The sequence below is a fragment of the Notolepis coatsorum genome (assembly GCF_963971535.1).
Source record: "Notolepis coatsorum genome assembly, chromosome: 8".
NCBI classification, from domain to species: domain Eukaryota; kingdom Metazoa; phylum Chordata; class Actinopteri; order Aulopiformes; family Paralepididae; genus Notolepis; species Notolepis coatsorum.
This window is the reverse complement of record NC_140172.1, coordinates 116574924-116594657: the sequence shown is the minus strand read 5'-3', so window position 1 is coordinate 116594657 and position 19734 is coordinate 116574924. Positions and strand designations below refer to the sequence as shown.

The window sequence follows — 19734 nt, the reverse complement described above, 5'->3', positions numbered from 1 at the left end:
TCGCGTTCGGCAGCGGCGTTCAGGCTGATGAGGAAGGCCTGCTGTAGGGTCCTCTCTGCCTCGCTGGGAGAAGGCGGTTGTATAGGGGAGCCTTCCCTCGGGGTACTCCTTGCGGAGCCTTGGAGCTCTATCTCCACGGTGCTCTCCCCGTCTTCTTCCGTGCCGAGTTCTCTCTCGGTAGCGTTGTATTCCTCCCGGGACTCATCGGGGACTACTTCTTCAGTACTGGCGGGGTGTGAAGTCATGTCTGGTTCCCACTGGTCCCCACCGTGAGCTTGGTCAGTTACATTAGAACCCGTAGGGGCCTCTATGGTCGGGGTAGTCTGGGCGTTGGGGTTAGACATACTTTTACTTTCTAGTTTTACCGCGTTTACTGTTAGTAGAAGACTAGGTTGTTGACTGACAGCGTAAGCCTCTAAGTACTGAGGGAGCCGTCGTTCGCGCTGCGGGTGTTGGTTAGGAGGATCGTTTCGTGGAGTGTTCATCATAGGCCATTTCAATATTAATAACACTATATTAATATTACACTAATTACCCTCCGGCTCGAAGGACCAATTGTAACTGAGGGGTACAATTCCCTGACTGTATTGTTAGATATGATACTTACTACCACTACCTCTTGTACTTTAGACTCTGGCCACCCAGTACTAGGCATAAATAATTATGGTAAACACTCCCACGTAGATGAAACGATCCAACACAAATGTACCAAGTCGAAAGTCTGCGTTTAATAATAATTAATACATAGCAAAAGGTATGTAGAGCAATCACTTAATTACATTTATGATTTGAAATAGGATGCACTTTTATGGCAAATGAGTATTCGTTGGTATATCAATAGAGAACGTCCAATCTCTGGTGGCGCAGGCGGTAAATATACAACCTGGAATATTTAAGGAATAATAGCAATGATACTTTAATGATTATAGAACTGGATACACTAGGGGGGAATTCCGGTCGCTTGTAAGACAACTGGAGAAGGGGGGGGGGGGGTAGAGTCTGGCTGTATCCGTCTGGCCGAGGGTATCCTGGGAGAACCCACGGTTGTGCGGCTCGGTGCCTCAGCGATCCTCGATCCACAGATGAAAGCAGTTGGACTCTCTGTGGGCCGGCTTCCTCCGGTCCACGATGGAGAGACGTGAAGCGACCTCGTCATGTAGAGCGTCTCCTCACCTGTCGTCCTCTCCGGGGGGGGGTTTTCCAACACACGGCAGTGTTGGTCTTTATCCATAGAATAATCACTGTATACAAAGCATAATCCGTGCCTGGGAAGGCGGGCTGTCGTCGGTAGAATAATCCGGTATGCAGGTCCACTCGCTCGTCGGCTCTGGGGCTCCTCGGGTGCAGCCTCACATGGGGTCGGCCACCCTGGATAAGCAGCCAGTTCTACCCGAAACGATGGTGGTACTGACTACGATAGTATTCTCACCGCACGAAGCACTACATATGAATAGACTATTATTAGCTTAATAGACTACGTCCAACTCGACGATATAGTGCCAAATATGACTATTCAAATATTAATATACACGATGTCTCAATACCGATGGTAGGCCGAACTTGGCCTTACTCCCACACGTGGCGTCGCGGGGAGGCTTTACGTCTGTCACTCTATTGGAGGGTAAGAAACTGGACTAAAAGGAAGTCCTACTTTAGTAGCGCAGTATATATACGCACTATGAACAAATAGTACCATTAGTGGTGCGGTAGCCAGATTCCTACGCGGAACTAGGACTTGTTCGTACATGTTGAGCGGTACGTTTGAACTGGGTCTGGGGGGTATGGCAGCCTGGCACCAAGGTCTCGACCAATAGTAGAATGGAGACTATTATGGGATGTTCAGTAGGCTAGAATGGATATTCAATGCATATTGTACAAGGAATATACAAGGGATATCAGGGAATATTGGAGAATATACAAATACAATTAAATATATATATATAAATAAATATATATATTCGGTTTAATCTGGCCCTTCACAACACCTATATTACTGGTCTACGATACTATTATGTCTTTACTACTATGCACTCAACACCATAGCACCCAAGTTTGAGTGGGGGGGGGGGGGGGTGAGTCTTAGCCAGGCTGAACATGCTCTTCATAATAATAATACATTTTATTTATAAAGCGCTTTTCAAGAACCCAAATACGCTGACAATGAGCAAAACAAATTAAGCAGGACATAAAACCACGGGTAACAAGTAACAAATACAGAGTCCAGTAGGGGAACAATCAGGGAAGTAAGGAAACCGAGGGGGGGGGGCAGGAGAAGAGAGAAAGTAGGGAAGGGGAGGGGGTAGGTAGGAGGAGGGTGGTTATGGGTAGGGAAGGTTGTATGCTTGGGAGAGTCTCGGACAGTCTGAGGGAGGGTGTTCCAAAGTTGGGGTTGTGAAAATGCCCGGTCACCAAAACATTTAAGTTTGGATGACGGGACAGTGAGGGAAGCAGTGGAAGAGGACCGGAAGGAACGGTGGGGCGGTAGGGGAGAAGGAGGTCAGTCAGTTAGGGGGGGGCCAGGCTATGAAGGGTTTTGAAGGTGAGGAGTAGTGTTTTGAAGTTTATGCGTTCCTTGATCGGGAGCCAGTGGAGAGAGTGGAGGACAGGAGTGATGTGGTCACGGGACCGGGTGTTAGTGAGGAGGCGGGCGGCTGAGTTCTGGACCATCTGCAGTTTATGGAGGGAGCGGGAGGTGATGCCAGTGAGGAGGGAGTTGCAATAGTCGAGGCGGGAGAAGATGAAGGTGTGTATGAGGGATTCAGCAGCAGGGGGGGGAGAGGCAATGTCTAATTTTGGCGATGTTGCAGAGGTGAAAGTAGGACGTTTTGACGATGGAGCGGACATGGGGGTAAAATGAGAGGGTGGGGCCCAGGATGACGCAGAGGTTGCGAACTAGGGGGGAGGGGGTGATGGTTGAGTCGTTAATAGTGAGTGTGATGGGTCCGGATCTGCTGAGGGTGGTTTTGGTGCCGATGATGAAAAGTTCTGTCTTGTCGCTATTGAGTTTGAGGAGGTTGTGAGTCAGCCAGGTTTGGAGTTCTGATATGCAGGACTCGATGTGGCTGAGGAGTGGGTTGTGGGGGGATTGTGTGCTGATGTAGATTTGGGTGTCGGCGTAGCAGTGGAAGTGGAGGTTGTATTTGAGGATGATGTGACCAAGGGGGAGTATATAGCAGATGAAGAGCAGGGGGCCGAGGACTGAGCCTTGGGGGACCCCCTGTGTGACTGAGGAGGTGGAAGAAGTGTGGCCAGAGAGGGAGATGAACTGATGTCTGTCGGTGAGGTAGGAGGAGAACCAGTCAAGTGCTGTGCCCTCAACACCCAGTTGGTGCAGCCTTTGGAGGAGGATGGAGTGACACACTGTGTCAAAGGCTGCATTAAGATCAAGTAGGATCAGGATGTTGAGGGCACCAGCATCAGCGGCGATGAGGAGGTTGTTGATGACTTTGACCAGTGCAGTTTCGGTGCTGTGAGATGGACGGAAGCCAGACTGACGGGGTTCGTAGAGGGTGTTGGACTGGAGATGGGAGTGAAGTTGGGAGGCAGCAATGCGCTCTAGTGTTTTGGAGAAAAAAGGGAGATTGGAGAAAGGGCGATAGTTGGAGCGGTTGGATGGGTCAAGGGTGTTTTTTTTTAGCACAGGGGTGACAGCGGCGAGTTTGTAGATGGAGGGAACTCCAGGTGTTCAGGTGAACTCCAAGGAACTTGTAGGACTCCACCATCTCTACCTCCTCCCCTCCGAGGATTATGAGAGAAGGGGGGCCTTTCCTACCTCTCCGATAGTCCACCACCTGACGTTGAGTTGGAGCTGGTTACTGTCGGACCACCCTATGAAGCTCTCCACCAGAGCCCTGTATTCAGCCTCATCGTCGTCCACAATGTAGCTGACGATGGAGGAGTCATCGGTGAACTTCTGCAGGTGGCACTTCCTTGTGTTGTAGCGGAAGTCGGAGGTGTAGAGGGTAAACAAAAATGGTGACAGCACGGTACCCTGGGGAGCGCCGGTGTTGCTCACCAGCACCTCTGAGGTCTGCTGGTGAGGTAGTCGGTGATCCCACCATTCTCCGGTCCAGCTGCATCCCAGTGAGCTTCTCCTGGCCGCAGTGGCTGGATGGTGTTAAATGCGCTGGAGAAGTTATAAGAGATAAGATAAGATAAGATATTCCTTTATTAATCCCCTTGGGGAAATTCCAGTGACACACACATACAGCTCATCATCTCATTAATAACAACAAATCACACTCATAAAATTTTTACAGTAACAACGGCACAACATAAATTCACACAGACATGTACATTTGTTGACACATGTCATCAGCAGAATGCCTGAGACGCCATATGCGATAGTCGGCTGCAACAACAACAAAGTGTCTGAAACAAAGTGTCGTCGCGCCAGGTGGCGGGAGGGAGGGCGGAAAAGATTGTCCAGAGGGAGGGGGCATGGACTGGGGGATAGGACTTTGGTGATGAAACAGTCTTAGGCCCCCCCCTCCAGCACGCGTACTAGTTGGCTGCCGTCATAGGCGCCAGGCGTACACGCGGGAGGGGGTGTAGACACCTACTGTCTGTATGATTATAGAGTGTAGACAGACACCTACTGTCTGGAGTGTAGACACCTACTGTCTGTATGATTATAGAGTGTAGACAGACACCTACTGTCTGTATGATTATAGAGTGTACTAGACACCTACTGTCTGTCTATGATTATAGAGTGTAGACACCTACTGTCTGGCTATGATTATAGTGTAGACAGTGTACCTACTGCCTGTCTATGATTATAGAGTGTAGACAGTGCCTACATTTGGTTGGTTTATAAAGAGAAGCCCCCCCCCCCCCAACTACATTCAGAAATCTGTAGAAATAACAGACAGAACACCTTCCTAGTGAGTTTTTCAAACAATACATGTGTTAGTTGTTGCAAGGCTTAAAGGGGCACTTCACCAAAAAAACTATGCTGATTTATATCTCACACATCCCAAAACTCTAAAACAGTTTTGCACATTCATTTAGTTTGACAGTTATTGAGAGTAAATGAGTTTGAATATGGCCACCAGTGATGTCATTGGGGACATTGAATCATTGTGTTGTGTTAATTACAGCTCAATTAAATGGTAACAGTCCCTATTAGTTTTTTACGACTGCTTTGATGCATTTTGCACATCAGTTTCAATGTGCAAAACTCAAAATGCAAATTGCCAAACTGACTTTCAAAATCCATACTCTAAGATACTAAATGCTATGCTTACATATAAAGTGCAAAACTGTTAATACAAAGTGCCAAACTCTAAATCATATGCTCCAGTCTCAGAATACAGCCACCTAATACTACGTCAATGTTCAATTGCTTATTGCTACACAGGCAGATCACTAAATCAATTCAACAAGTGTTTGTACTGTCTCATTACTTTCAACAACCTTGCCCAGGTGAGTAGCATTGCAATACAATTGATAATCTCTTCACCACTACATAAAAGGCTGCTTATAAACCTGAAGAAAGGAGCAACATGGAGCAAGTTGGTGCAGCTGAGGTTGGCAACGAAAGACAGGGTCATGGTCGTGGCCAAGGAGGCAGAAGAACATCTGTCTCAAATGAAATTATAACCACAATTGTTGACCACGTAATACAGTAAACCAAGGTCTAACACTGGCTGAAGCTGGCAGGGTTGTGCAGCCAAACCTGAACAGGTCAACGGTGGCATCCATTATACGATGTTTTACAGTAAGAGAGATAATTGGTCAATATGTGTAATTTACTGTACAGGAACTGTATTTTGAAATTACAGTAATTGTGAAATTGATATTGTTGTCTGTTACAGTATATTTCATAAAGGTGTGGGTGTGAATTATTTTTGTAATTGTTATCGTTACTGTACATTAGAACTGAACGAGCACCACCAAGTGGAGGACGTGGCCTTCTTCTCTCTGTGCAGCAGGAGAGGGCACTTGTAGACATGGCGGTCAGATGTGACGTCGATGAAATTCTTTGGCCAAAAGCAATTATTATATATATATTTTTTAACAATAGTTTGTTTACAGTAACTGTTTTTACTGTAAAATACAGCTTTACTGTATGTATTTTTCTTTACTGTAACAATTAAACTTCAAATAAAATAATATTTCATAAAAACACAAGCACTATTACTGCAGTCTATCACAGGGGTTATGAGGAAATTACCATTGCATAGTCTATTTTGGTAACAAGTATATTGTGTTTGACCGCATTATTTGATAATGACCATTGTATTTGAAAAGTGCACCAATAATTAAACTTCAACGATGAACATATCGACTGTTCTGACACTGATACACTTTTGCAGGACATATAATCTAATTTGGTTCAGTTGTTCACTTAATTGTTTGAAATATCTAATGTGATGGTGCTGTTATAATATTTTGCTTTTGCATATACTATTCTCTGATTTGACACTGGTATTTTAATTTTGCATGCTATATTGCATTTTTAACCCAAAATTAGCAGTATAGCATTCTGTGTTAAGAGTTTTGCACATTGAAACTCTGATGTGCTAAATGCTTCAAAGCAGTCGTAAAAAACTGTAAGACATGGTATTGCTATTTTCCCACCAACTGTACATAATTTCATGGAACTGTAATGAACACAACACAAGGATTCAATGTCCTGAATGACATCACTATTTCCATGCATTATTTCCTGGGAAGTATTGGATTTCACAGATTTGTTGATTAAATCAAGTCATGAAATTATTTGACAGTACTAAGACTATTAGTCCACTAATTAGTTGAGAACTACCCCAGCGCATGTATACATTCTCAACCATTCTTTTCCACTCACAAAACATGAATAACCAGTGGACAAGAAATGTATTCTACAGAAGTCAAGACAAAAAGTAATACATACAAACCACGAGGCAATGCCTGGAAAAGCTGTCAGAGCAACTCAAGAGACCCAAACCGAGGCCAGCAATCACTTGGAAGGAGCTGGAGTGGAGTAAAGGTGCACAATATAAAGGGTTCTGCATAAAACTGTCAAGAGGACAAGAGGAAAGCACGTCTGGAGTCTGTCAGAAAGCATTAGAGTGCCTCCATTAAGATGTGGGACAAGCTGTAGTGGTGATCAGATGAGACCAAAACTGACCAAAGTGTTATGTGGCACAAACCTAACATTGACCAAAGTGTTATGTGGCACAAACTTAACATTGACCAAAGTGTTGTGGCACAAACTTAACATTGACCAAAGTGTTGTGGCACAAACCTAACATCGACCAGTGTTGTGGCACAAACCTAACATTGACCAAAGTGTTGTGGCACAAACCTAACATCGACCAGTGCTGTGGCACAAACCTAACATTGACCAGTGTTATGTGGCACAAACCTAACATTGACCCAAGTGTTGTGGCACAAACCCAACATTGACCAGTGTTATGTGGCACAAACCTAACATTGACCCAAGTGTTGTGGCACAAACCTAACATTGACCAAAGTGTTATGTGGCACAAACCTAACATTGACCAAAGTGTTATGTGGCACAAACCTAACATTGACCAAAATGTTGTGGCAGACCTAACATTGACCAACATCCCTCCAGTGACGTATAGACATGGTGGCAGCGTCATGCAGGATGCTCTTCATCAGCAGGGATTGGACATATTTTATTTGAATGAAAAGGAATACAATACAACATATGGGGGAATACTGCATGAGAAGCTGCTTCAGTCCAACAAAAATAACTGAAGCTGGTGAGAAGGTTCCTGTTTCCAGCAGGACAACGATCAGAAGCTCAAGACCAAAGCAACATTGGAGTGACTTAATAAGACAAGTTGATGTACTACAGTGGCCCAGTCAGTCTGGATCTTCCCATTGTGGATCTGGTCCACAAGCACCATCCAGCCAACCTGAACAACCAGGCTCAAATCTGCCAAGAAAAGGCAAAAATCACTCCCAAACAGTGTGCAATGCTGGTAAATACTTAACCGAAAAGACTTAAATCCATTATTGCAGAAAAAAGTGGATTTAGTTTTTACCAAATATAAAACATGTAGGTTTTTAATTTATGCAAGCAGCCTATTTCAGTTCTCTTTAAAATATCTGCTGTACAATTAGTACAAAAATAACTAGCATGAGAGTTTGCAACAAAAACATTGATGAAGTATGTGAATGAAGACAGGTCATCATGTGGCCTCCTTGCTGGGCGCTCTGCCACAAGCAATAGATCAAGTCAAAGAATCCAAGTAAAACATTGACATTACAACAAAAAAACAAGACTTCATCTCAGCCACAATCCGGGGTCTGAATACTTTTGCAAGGCACTGTATATTTTAATCACATTACATTCACAATCATCCCCTCTCACTCAAAATATGAATAACCACTCGACAACAAAAGGGGTTAAGGTTTTTTTGTCCATTTTATGATTTTTTTTCTTTATTAAGGAAAAGCATAATTACTACAAATTACAAATAACACTAATAGCGAATCACATCAGCCTACAAAGCAGGTATTATGAATATTAAATGTTATAATACAAGATCTCATTCAAGTATTTTACATTTTTCTGTTTTATATATTTTTTTGTTCAATTTTCTTCATTTTCATCTTTTTTTTCATCTCATGATAAGCCTAAGATATTGAAATGGTAATGAACTATTAACATGTTTAATGGTTCATATACAGTTATGTAGGCTATTTATATGGCTTTATGGAATTTTGTCCTTTTTTTTCAGTCTCCAGACATCATAGCCAGCCATATTCCTCCGATCATAAAAACCCAAGATGGGTTTTTCCATTTCTCTTTCGCACCTTCTCTTTCTCCGTCTTTTCCTTCCTCCCCCTTTCCAATTAATTCCTCTAATCCATCTCTCCAGTGTCGGGGGCCTTCCGGCAAAGTCCACGTGAAACTGCCGAGGCACCAGGCATGGCTACCCCTACAGTTCAATTAAGAGTGCCATATAAGTAAGGCTCAGCAGAGTTTCTGGTGCTATTTTAATTAGAGAAGGCTGAAAACCAAAGCCACCTGCTCCCCCATTCCCAGTCCAATGTGTGTCTGGGGGGGGGGGGGCAGAGGTGAGAACAGTCACATTAGGGAAGGAAGAGAAGTGTGGCTTTCTGAGGAAGACGATCCCTGGTGGTCACCCACTAGTCCTACAGTCACACACCAACTCACACGTTCAAAGGACCGACTGGCTTGGGAAATGTATGGAGTTTCTTTTCTTTGTTATATCCCCCCCCCCCCTCATTCATTTTTTTGTCTTTAATCCTTGAGTAAATGATTCTTGAGTGAGTGATTTGTCAATTATAAAGTCTCCTGAATTCACCCGCAGCTCCCTTGAGTTAAGCCAACAAGACAGAAAAGAAGCTAAAAACAAAAGTTAATCCTCACTAACATTTTTTTTTCATCATCATCCAACAATGGCAGTTAAAAGAAATAAAATTAAATAAAAACAAAACATCAACATTAACATGACGAGACTGGACATCCTAACACAGGGAACTACCAGCCAATCACCACCAGATGGACAAGCTAATTTGTGTAATTCTGAAAAAAGAACCAATGCTTCGCGCAATGCTTATTGGGGGGGGGGGGGGGGGGGGGGGGGGGGGGGGGGGGGGTAGGATATTTAACCACTAGCTGTTTCACTCATGACTGTTAAAACAGTTTGCAGACAGTTGAAATGTCCGTTTAGTGGACAACACCTCAGTGTTCCGCATAAGCTCAAGCAATTTGTAAACAAGATTCATTAAGAAAATAAAAAATAAAATCCAGCAAATTAACTGATTTAAACATCAATTTCCACAGCTTGTCTGGCTATGCTTTTTCTTTCCTTTCTTTTGCATTGAATGTCTGTGTTGACGCCCTAATGTAAATTTTCCCTTTATTAATTTTTTCTTACTATGTTCCCATTTCTGAAGTCCACAGATGTTTCCACAAACGCAACACTTGAGACATAAACCATCTCCATAGCATAGCTAGAAATAAGTTGAAATAAAAAATAAAAAATAAAAAGTATGCACACATGTAAGGCGAATATATAATCTGTTCTATAAACAAGTAGCAGGGAGTCGTAATAATCCATCTTCATCTGTCGAATTCACATTTACATTAGTGGATAAAGGAAAAAAGAAAATAATAAAAATCACTCACCTATGTGATATCACCAGTACTCAGGTTGGATAAAGATTAAATTATCCATACTAGATTATTTAGAGTTCAGTTGACTGTATGGTAGACTGACCAGAATATTACCCCCCCTCCCCAATTGATTGACCTATCTCAAGCCCTGCCCTCTTTTCCTGATCCTTCAAGCACAACTGTTGCTTTCTCTGTCAAGAGGGGGAAGCAACAGTTGTGATTGGAGGATCAATAAAAGGGGGCAGGGCTTGAGACAGGTCAATGCGACAAGGTGTGTAGGAGGTGGAGCAGGTCATTCTTATTTCTTTTTTCTTTTCTCCCATTTGTCCATTGGTTACTCTAGTTCTTCAAATGGAACCCACTGTCTGCAGGAAGATACAGAGCGGTGTATGAATGTGTGTGTGATCCGTGTGTGAGATTCCTCTTCAGCGTGCTTGTGTGTGTCAATAATTGTTTTGTATGCATATGTATGTAAAAATAGGGAGAGGTGGTGAGGGCACAACGCCAAGCCAGGCTGGGGACCGAGCAAGTGCCTTGTCGTCCTGTAGCAGTGGTTGGATGAGGTCGCAGGGCCTCCGCCAATGTTGAAACCTCTAGCCCCGAGCCCCCCCCCCGCCACAGCCCACCACCCGTCTCCCCCAAAAGCACCCCACAGCAAAGCCAGCCCTCCTCTGATAACCCTGGTTTCTTCAAGTAATCCGGATTGGTGATTCCAGTCTTGTAGTCTCAACTCTCAATGGTGGTCAATCAATGGATGGATGGATGTATGTCGGATGGATGGATGGATGGAGAGAGTCCATGGGGGTAGAAAGTGGGTCGGGAGGGAGAGGGGTCCGAGGTGGGAGTAGGAGGGTGTGTGCCCCCGGTAAAGCGTTTTTTTTGTTTGTTTTTTTGGGAGGGTATGTGCCTCCATTGAAGCATTCTAGCACAAAAAGCCACAAGTCGCAAACACAGGGATGGGGGAATGAGAGGACTTGTAACAGACCATATGACACTTGGAAGACTGTTCAGAAAGGTGAGGGGGTCTAGGGGGCAGCCTTGGCACCATCCCATCAAGTCGCCATGGCTGGAGATGGTGACCACCATTGCGTGAATTGTAATTTTTCAATGCTGTACAATCGACGTTAAGGTGGCGGGCACAAGTTAAGCAAAAAAAACCGTTAAAATAAGGCAACTTTCAACGTTCATGTTCATACTGGGGATTGGTACAAGACTTTCACTTGTATTGTTTTTTTCTCTCTCCTCCTCTCTTGATCATTTGGTTTGGTGAAATTCTCATTGCGGTTCCTCTCATATGTTCCTAAACTAAATCCAATCTTTTAAAATGTTCAATTTTCAGTTTTTTCCAATCCCAGCAGTCGCTCCAAAGAAATAATGATCCGAGTGAGGAATCAGGCATCCTTCCACCAGCAGGATAGAGCCAATCAGATAGAGAGGGGGGAGGGGGGTCCAGTGACACAAAGGGAGAGGGCACAAGATGTATCTTTTCTGTCCTTTAAAAAACAAAAATAGCTAATCCTTTCCCCATGTACTAGTAATTCACCACGATTTTTCCAAAGAAAAGAAAAACATCAGACGCTTCATTCATTCCTTCAACCTTTGTCTCAACAAAGACAAATTGGTATATTTTTTTCTTTCTTAAAACCCAAAGAAATCAAATTGGAAGCGCCTTATTTTTAACCTTCTTCTTCCGTCTTCCTAAATCACAAGTTCATCATAGGAATAAAATATATATATATATTTTGAAAAACTCATGCTTGCATGAAGGGCTGGACCCCCGCCCCCCCCCCCATCTCCCCCTCCCCCTCCCGTGGCGACTAGATGACAGATGTATATAGATCCATGTGGGTCGGGTGTGTTTTGCGCAGTTTCACTTTAATGCCTTGGCATCTGATGCAGAGGCTGGGGCAGGAGGAGTTGCTGATGCGGCTTTCTGGCTGGTGTTTTTGGCATCGTTCCGGACAGTGGGGCCCGGGGCGAAGGGTGCAGGGCTGGGGCCGAAGCCGGCTTGGCTGTTGGGGCGGCTGGAGGGCTGGGAGGGGTGCCGGCGCCGGCCGTCCCCGCAGGACGAGTGTCTCCTGCGGCCACCTTCCTCCATCGGGGGCTGGGACCAAACATAATAAAAGTGAATGATTATGTATTTTATCTCATTTTAGCCAAGCTCGTCGAGCTGAAGGAAAATGTCCAAGTCGACGCAAATAAACAGAAAGTAAAAGTGGGCGTGTCTGTCACATGGACAAAACATGAAGCATCTTACTACAATGGAAATCAAAACACCCACCACAAGCTTCGGTATGGCTGAGCGATCTTATGCAATGGACCTGTCTCAAACCCTGCCCCTTTTCTTGATCCTCCAATCACAACTGTCGCTTACCTCGGACAAACTTGGTTTGTCCGAGGTAAGCGACAGTTGTGATTGGAGGATCAAGAAAAGGGGCAGGGTTTGAGACAGGTCTATTCATTCATCTAGAGAGATTAAGATTAAATACTCACTAAAGACAGATTTCTGCTCGTCTGGGGTCCTGTCCTGAACCATGTTGGTGGACTTTACCTGACTTTACCTGATAACCTAGTTGTTTGATGATTGTTGTAGTTTCTTACGCAGCCTTAAGCATTTACGTTCACAATGGTGATGAATGCAACCTAAAGAATCCTTGACTTATGGTACAAGCTTGAATGTGGAAGTGGTATATCTTTTTTATTGTTATTTTTTCTTTTTTTCCTCTATGTTTGTTTGTTTTTGTGTAATGGGGAGAGGGGGGGGGGGGGGGGGGGGCTAAAAGACATATTGTAAAATGGGAACTGATGTGAATTGAAATTATGTGAAATATACCGGTACTTGTTGGTATTCCCAAACTAAATACATAAAGAAAAAAAACATGAAGCGTTATACATCCACTGTAAAAAAAAAGAACCATCGACTCACATCAATTCTGAAATCCTCCAGACGCTTGAACTTGCTGAGGTGCTCCTGCAGCTCGGGGTCGATCTCCATGCTCTTGGCTTTGGAGTATTTGAGGAAGGCCCAGAACTTTTCTAATCCATAAAGCTGGCCTGCGAGTGAAAGAGAGAGACGGAGAGTGAGAGAGAGAGTGAGAGTGAGAGTGAGAGAGAGAGAGAGAGAGAGAGAGAGAGGGAATGATAACAAAGTGAGAATGCATTCAGAACAGCAAGTTTCCCAATTTGGTTTCAGAAAAGGCACCAAGCAGAGAAACACAGGGTACAATAAAGGGAAAATCCACCCTAAAACATAATTCACATTGTGCTATTCTAGTGATCTTGCACAGTTAAGTTAAGTGAAGTCAGTATTAATACTACAACTGTCTTCCTAAGCTGGAAATCGGAGCAAAAATACTTGAATGTCATCCAGAGTTGGTCCACAATGACAATGAATTCCTGACCAAAGTTGAGGCTCATAAAAATGTAGTTTGACCTACTACATCCAAATGAGCTTCGTTTAAATGTACGGCTTGCGAATCAGAACATGTACTCGAATCAAGTAAAATCACCACGGTTCACCGTCATAGTGTCCTAGGAGCTGGTCCACTATGCAGTATGCACTGTTCATGGAGTAGCTCCAGGATCTGTCGACTGTCGCACAATATGATACAACATGAGAACGAAAGCCTTTTTATGTGTCATCTGTGTGGCATAACACTTTCACCCGGACAGCGGAGCTAAAGGCGGGTTAGATAACAGGAAGCAGATAGACATCATGTCTATACATGGGTGTGAATATGTTGAGCTGGGCAAGCGGTGCAAGTGAAACTGATGCTGAAATGACGTGTCGGCCGGCCAGCCGGTGCCTCAGATCAGTCAGTGTGACGGCGGAAAGGCTCAAGTTGTCTGATGAGATCTTTACCTCTCTCCCATCACACCATTAGACTTGTAATAAATGTTGGTCTTTAGTGGATTAATCGGTTAGTTTGGTCTTAGTCAACAAAGATGTCAATTAGTGCAGAATGAGTTATTTTCAAAAAAAAATTTAGCACGTCTGTTAACTCAATCAGTGCCGGGCTATTAGACTGGGCCCGCTGCAGTTAAGTTTCAAGTTTCTTTAATAGTTGTCATACAGAAGTACAGAATACAGCTTTCCATTAAACCTTTTCACTGTGCATCACGTTGTTTGTAGAGCTAAATCTATATTCTGTTCCTGTTTTATACCGTGGTGAATATGAGTGTTATATCATAATGATCTGGGATAATTCCTGCAAGGCTATTTATAAGGCGCTAAGCTAATAACGTTAAATCCATTGGCGTTTCGTCCCTACACACGACAGTTAAAAATCCAAATGCATATGATCGGTATTATGTTCCATCATGAATGCATGAAAAGGGGGGGGGGGGTCGTTTCTGATTATTTGATCGCCATCTGGTAGATCATGTCCATTGGCCCATGCCATAATCCTTTACTGCATAATGAATTTCGGCATCCCAAGAAGTATTCCATGCGATCGAGTGAAGTCCTCGCTTCAGACTAACAGAAAAGTCTGCCCGGAGCGTAAACAGTGTGACACCAGGTCTGCAACAGGGGTTTACTGCATTCTCGAGACAGCGCCACTACCAGGATCTGGCCGGTACTGCACTTTCGGAGTCCCAATATGCCTTTTCCAGCTAAAATACAGCTCTGTGACAGTGAATAGGATATTAATAGAGAAAAAAAAAGAAAAACGAACCAAAAACGTAATATTACGTGGCTGGCACCCAACGGTTGTTGGGTAAACACGTAATATTACGTGGATGGCCCTGAATGAGTTAAGCACTAGATTTAAAATGATGAGCACGTCTGTTAAGCACTAGATTTAAAATGATAAGCACGTCTCTGGTAAGCACTAGACTGGGAAACACAATTTTACACATTTGTCGATTTAATCCACTAATTGATTAGTCAACAAAAGGTCCTATGACTATTAGTCAACTAGGAATTTAGTCAATGATGGCCCTAATAGTCTTACAAAGGAAAAACATTACTAAAGTTGATCCATAAGAGTTTTTAATGCCAATATGTGCAACACCTACTTTGGACATATTGGATGACATGGTGCGGGAATGCTGTGTCCCCAATATTGGTCTAAGTAAACGTGTGTGTGTGTGTGTTTATGTTTATTAGGACCCCATTAGTCATCATCGACGTGTTGACTATTCTTCCTGGGTTCCTCACAGATATACACATACAAATATGAAACATTCAGTATAAATCAGTCATATATCACATACATAATCAATGATAATAACATCTCACCAGCTTCGTAGTCCTTGACGGTCTCCTCCTGGAAGTCCTTGAAGATGTCTGGCCTGAACTTCCTCTCCAGGCCGTAGCTGTAGTACCTAAACAGGCACTCCAAACCATACCTGGGACCAACACACGGCTCATTTAGCTGTAGTACCTAAACAGGCACTCCAAACCATACCTGGGACCAACACACGGCTCATTTAGCTGTAGTACCTAAACAGGCACTCCAAACCATACCTGGGACCAACACACGGCTCATTTAGCTGTAGTACCTAAACAGGCACTCCAAACCATACCTGGGACCAACACACGGCTCATTTAGCGGTTCAATAAGCTCATATGAACATTTATGAGTTAAGCAGTGATGTAGTTATCAGAAAAGCAAAAGAGACTATAGTTCAATGTAATTTCTGCATAAGGAATCCATACCGCTATGGCTGCGTTCATCATCGTTTCCATGGACGCAGTGAATAAATAAGGCTGCAGACGCTGTGAAATTAACTTTTTTCAACACATTTTTGGTTCTTATTGATAAAAATAGACTAGACAAGAATATGGGGGGAACAATAATATTTCTTCAATATGTTGAGGGAAATATAGGTATAGTAGTGTAGGTAGTAGCATATAGGTATAGTAGTGTAGGTAGTAGCATATAGGTATAGTAGTGTAGGTAGTAGCATATAGGTATAGTAGTGTAGGTAGTAGCATATAGGTATAGTAGTGTAGGTAGTAGCATATAGGTATAATAGTGTAGGTAGTAGCATATAGGTATAATAGTGTAGGTAGTAGCATATAGGTATAGTAGTGTAGGTAGTAGCATATAGGTATAGTAGTGTAGGTAGTAGCATATACGGTAGGTATAGTAGTGTAGGTAGTAGCATATAGGTATAGTAGTGTAGGTAGTAGCATATAGGTATAATAGTGTAGGTAGTAGCATATAGGTATAGTAGTGTAGGTAGTAGCATATAGGTATAGTAGTGTAGGTAGTAGCATATAGGTATAGTAGTGTAGGTAGTAGCATATAGGTATAGTAGTGTAGGTAGTAGCATATAGGTATAGTAGTGTAGGTAGTAGCATATACGGTAGGTATAGTAGTGTAGGTAGTAGCATATAGGTATAGTAGTGTAGGTAGTAGCATATAGGTATAGTAGTGTAGGTAGTAGCATATAGGTATAGTAGTGTAGGTAGTAGCATATACGGTAGGTATAATAGTGTAGGTAGTAGCAGTTTGTTTACCTCTTTGGGCAGAGATGTTTTGAGGGTGAAACGCAAGTGGAATGTCCCAACTCATAGGACAATGCCATCTACCACCCTGGGACCGTCTTTTACTGTCCCAGACACTATTTTTATTGTCCCCGGGACGTCTCTGTGTTTCACTGTACCTGTAACCTTCCTTCCCGTCCTCTACCACCAGCTGTCGGAACTCCTCGTACATCTTCCTGTTGAAGTGATCCCGCAGGAAGAATGACCAGAAGCGGAACAGCGTGTTCATCTCCTGCGATTGGCCGATACCCAGCCGCTTCCGCTCTGTGATTGGTGGAGAGAGTGAGGGTTCAGTCAGAGACAATGATGAGAGTTGGCAACAAAGTCGCCCCATCTAGGATCTGAGCCGATAACCGGATGAGGGGAGTTTTTTCACAGGAGCCTCTGGTGTACAATCTCACACACAGAGAGGTCGAATTTTAAGGTAGGACTCTGAGAACATTTAAAAAAACGTTTCAGTGGGATGACGTGAACGTGAGGCAGTGAACAAGAGAGAGGAAGATACAAAGATGGTGAGAAAGAGAGACATCGAGAGAGAGATGGAGATGGAGAGATGCATTGAACGTACCATTTAGGCAGCGTCGGCGGTACTTGTGGTAAACGTGTTGCGTGAAGCCGTTCTCCTTAAGCAGCTCGTGGGAGGGGTGCTGGAACTTGGGGAGGGACTGGGGCGTACAGCCGATGTTCCCCAGGGCAGGGGTGCCCTCTGACGGACTGGCATTGGAGCTGGAGGAGGACAGGACACCATGGGACAAGGAAAGAGGGTTTTAAAAGGTTTAGATGCTGGTGTCTGTATACAAGGTTTAGATGCTGGTGTCTGTATACAAGGTTTACATGCTGGTGTCTGTATACAAGGTTTACATGCTGGTGTCTGTATACAAGGTTTACATGCTGGTGTCTGTATACAAGGTTTACATGCTGGTGTCTGTATACAAGGTTTAGATGCTGGTGTCTGTATACAAGGTTTAGATGCTGGTGTCTGTATACAAGGTTTAGATGCTGGTGTCTGTATACAAGGTTTACATGCTGGTGTCTGTATACAAGGTTTACATGCTGGTGTCTGTATACAAGGTTTAGATGCTGGTGTCTGTATACAAGGTTTAGATGCTGGTGTCTGTATACAAGGTTTACATGCTGGTGTCTGTATACAAGGTTTACATGCTGGTGTTTCTGTATACAAGGTTTACATGCTGGTGTTTCTGTATACAAGGTTTACATGCTGGTGTTTCTGTATACAAGGTTTACATGCTGGTGTCTGTATACAAGGTTTAGATGCTGGTGTCTGTATACAAGGTTTACATGCTGGTGTCTGTATACAAGGTTTACATGCTGGTGTTTCTGTATACAAGGTTTACATGCTGGTGTCTGTATACAAGGTTTACATGCTGGTGTTTCTGTATACAAGGTTTACATGCTGGTGTTTCTGTATACAAGGTTTACATGCTGGTGTCTGTATACAAGGTTTACATGCTGGTGTCTGTATACAAGGTTTACATGCTGGTGTTTCTGTATACAAGGTTTACATGCTGGTGTTTCTGTATACAAGGTTTACATGCTGGTGTCTGTATACAAGGTTTACATGCTGGTGTTTCTGTATACAAGGTTTACATGCTGGTGTTTCTGTATACAAGGTTTACATGCTGGTGTCTGTAGACAAGGTTTAGATGCTGGTGTCTGTATACAAGGTTTACATGCTGGTGTCTGTATACAAGGTTTACATGCTGGTGTCTGTATACAAGGTTTACATGCTGGTGTTTCTGTATACAAGGTTTACATGCTGGTGTCTGTATACAAGGTTTAGATGCTGGTGTCTGTATACAAGGTTTAGATGCTGGTGTCTGTATACAAGGTTTACATGCTGGTGTTTCTGTATACAAGGTTTACATGCTGGTGTCTGTATACAAGGTTTACATGCTGGTGTCTGTAGACAAGGTTTAGATGCTGGTGTTTCTGTATACAAGGTTTACATGCTGGTGTCTGTATACAAGGTTTACATGCTGGTGTCTGTATACAAGGTTTACATGCTGGTGTCTGTATACAAGGTTTAGATGCTGGTGTCTGTATACAAGGTTTACATGCTGGTGTCTGTATACAAGGTTTACATGCTGGTGTCTGTATACAAGGTTTACATGCTGGTGTCTGTATACAAGGTTTACATGCTGGTGTCTGTATACAAGGTTTACATGCTGGTGTCTGTATACAAGGTTTACATGCTGGTGTCTGTATACAAGGTTTACATGCTGGTGTCTGTATACAAGGTTTACATGCTGGTGTTTCTGTATACAAGGTTTAGATGCTGGTGTCTGTATACAAGGTTTACATGCTGGTGTCTGTATACAAGGTTTACATGCTGGTGTCTGTATACAAGGTTTACATGCTGGTGTTTCTGTATACAAGGTTTAGATGCTGGTGTCTGTATACAAGGTTTACATGCTGGTGTCTGTATACAAGGTTTAGATGCTGGTGTCTGTATACAAGGTTTACATGCTGGTGTCTGTATACAAGGTTTACATGCTGGTGTCTGTATACAAGGTTTAGATGCTGGTGTCTGTATACAAGGTTTACATGCTGGTGTTTCTGTATACAAGGTTTAGATGCTGGTGTCTGTATACAAGGTTTACATGCTGGTGTCTGTATACAAGGTTTACATGCTGGTGTTTCTGTATACACACAGATATAGTGCAATATGGACTTCCAAGCCAACGGTTATTTGTTACTAGTAGTGGGGGGGGGGGGAGGGGGGTCAATATATATATATATATCAATATATTTTGTGTGCATATTTATACACTATATATATATATACAATATTGATATTTTAAAACATTCATAAACTTTTGCTTGACAATCCCATTTTGCTACATTAAAATGATTGAGTGAGTTTAACAGACTGAAAACACAAGATACAGATGATGTATATATATATATATTCTTATTGTAGATGTTGACAATGTTTTCCAGTGGGGCCATCATTTGCAGTTGTACTGCCGTCTGTGATTATGAGGTTTGTGTACATTTGTAATTTGTCTGCTCTGTCCCCATTTCTTTTTGTGTTTTTGATCCACTTTTTCTCCTCTTTTTCAATTTTTCTCCCATCCCAATTCCACTGTGCCAATTCTCCCCTCCCCTGTCT

At 43.2% G+C, this 19734-nt stretch overlaps 1 protein-coding gene across 2 annotated transcripts in view; it reads right to left on the bottom strand.

Moving 5' to 3' along the window:
- Positions 1-9581: 9581 nt before the first annotated feature.
- Positions 9582-19734, bottom strand: part of larp1 (La ribonucleoprotein 1, translational regulator) — a 173607-nt gene continuing 163454 nt past the window's right edge. For both annotated transcript variants that reach the window (XM_084320915.1, XM_084320916.1), the window contains exons 17-21: positions 17170-17327; positions 16721-16865; positions 15348-15457; positions 13032-13159; positions 9582-12209 (exon numbers count right to left, since the gene is read on the bottom strand). In XM_084320915.1, the coding sequence (XP_084177041.1) occupies positions 11976-12209; positions 13032-13159; positions 15348-15457; positions 16721-16865; positions 17170-17327 (775 nt within the window). In that variant the 3' untranslated portion in view covers positions 9582-11975. The remainder of the gene's footprint in view (positions 12210-13031; positions 13160-15347; positions 15458-16720; positions 16866-17169; positions 17328-19734) is intronic.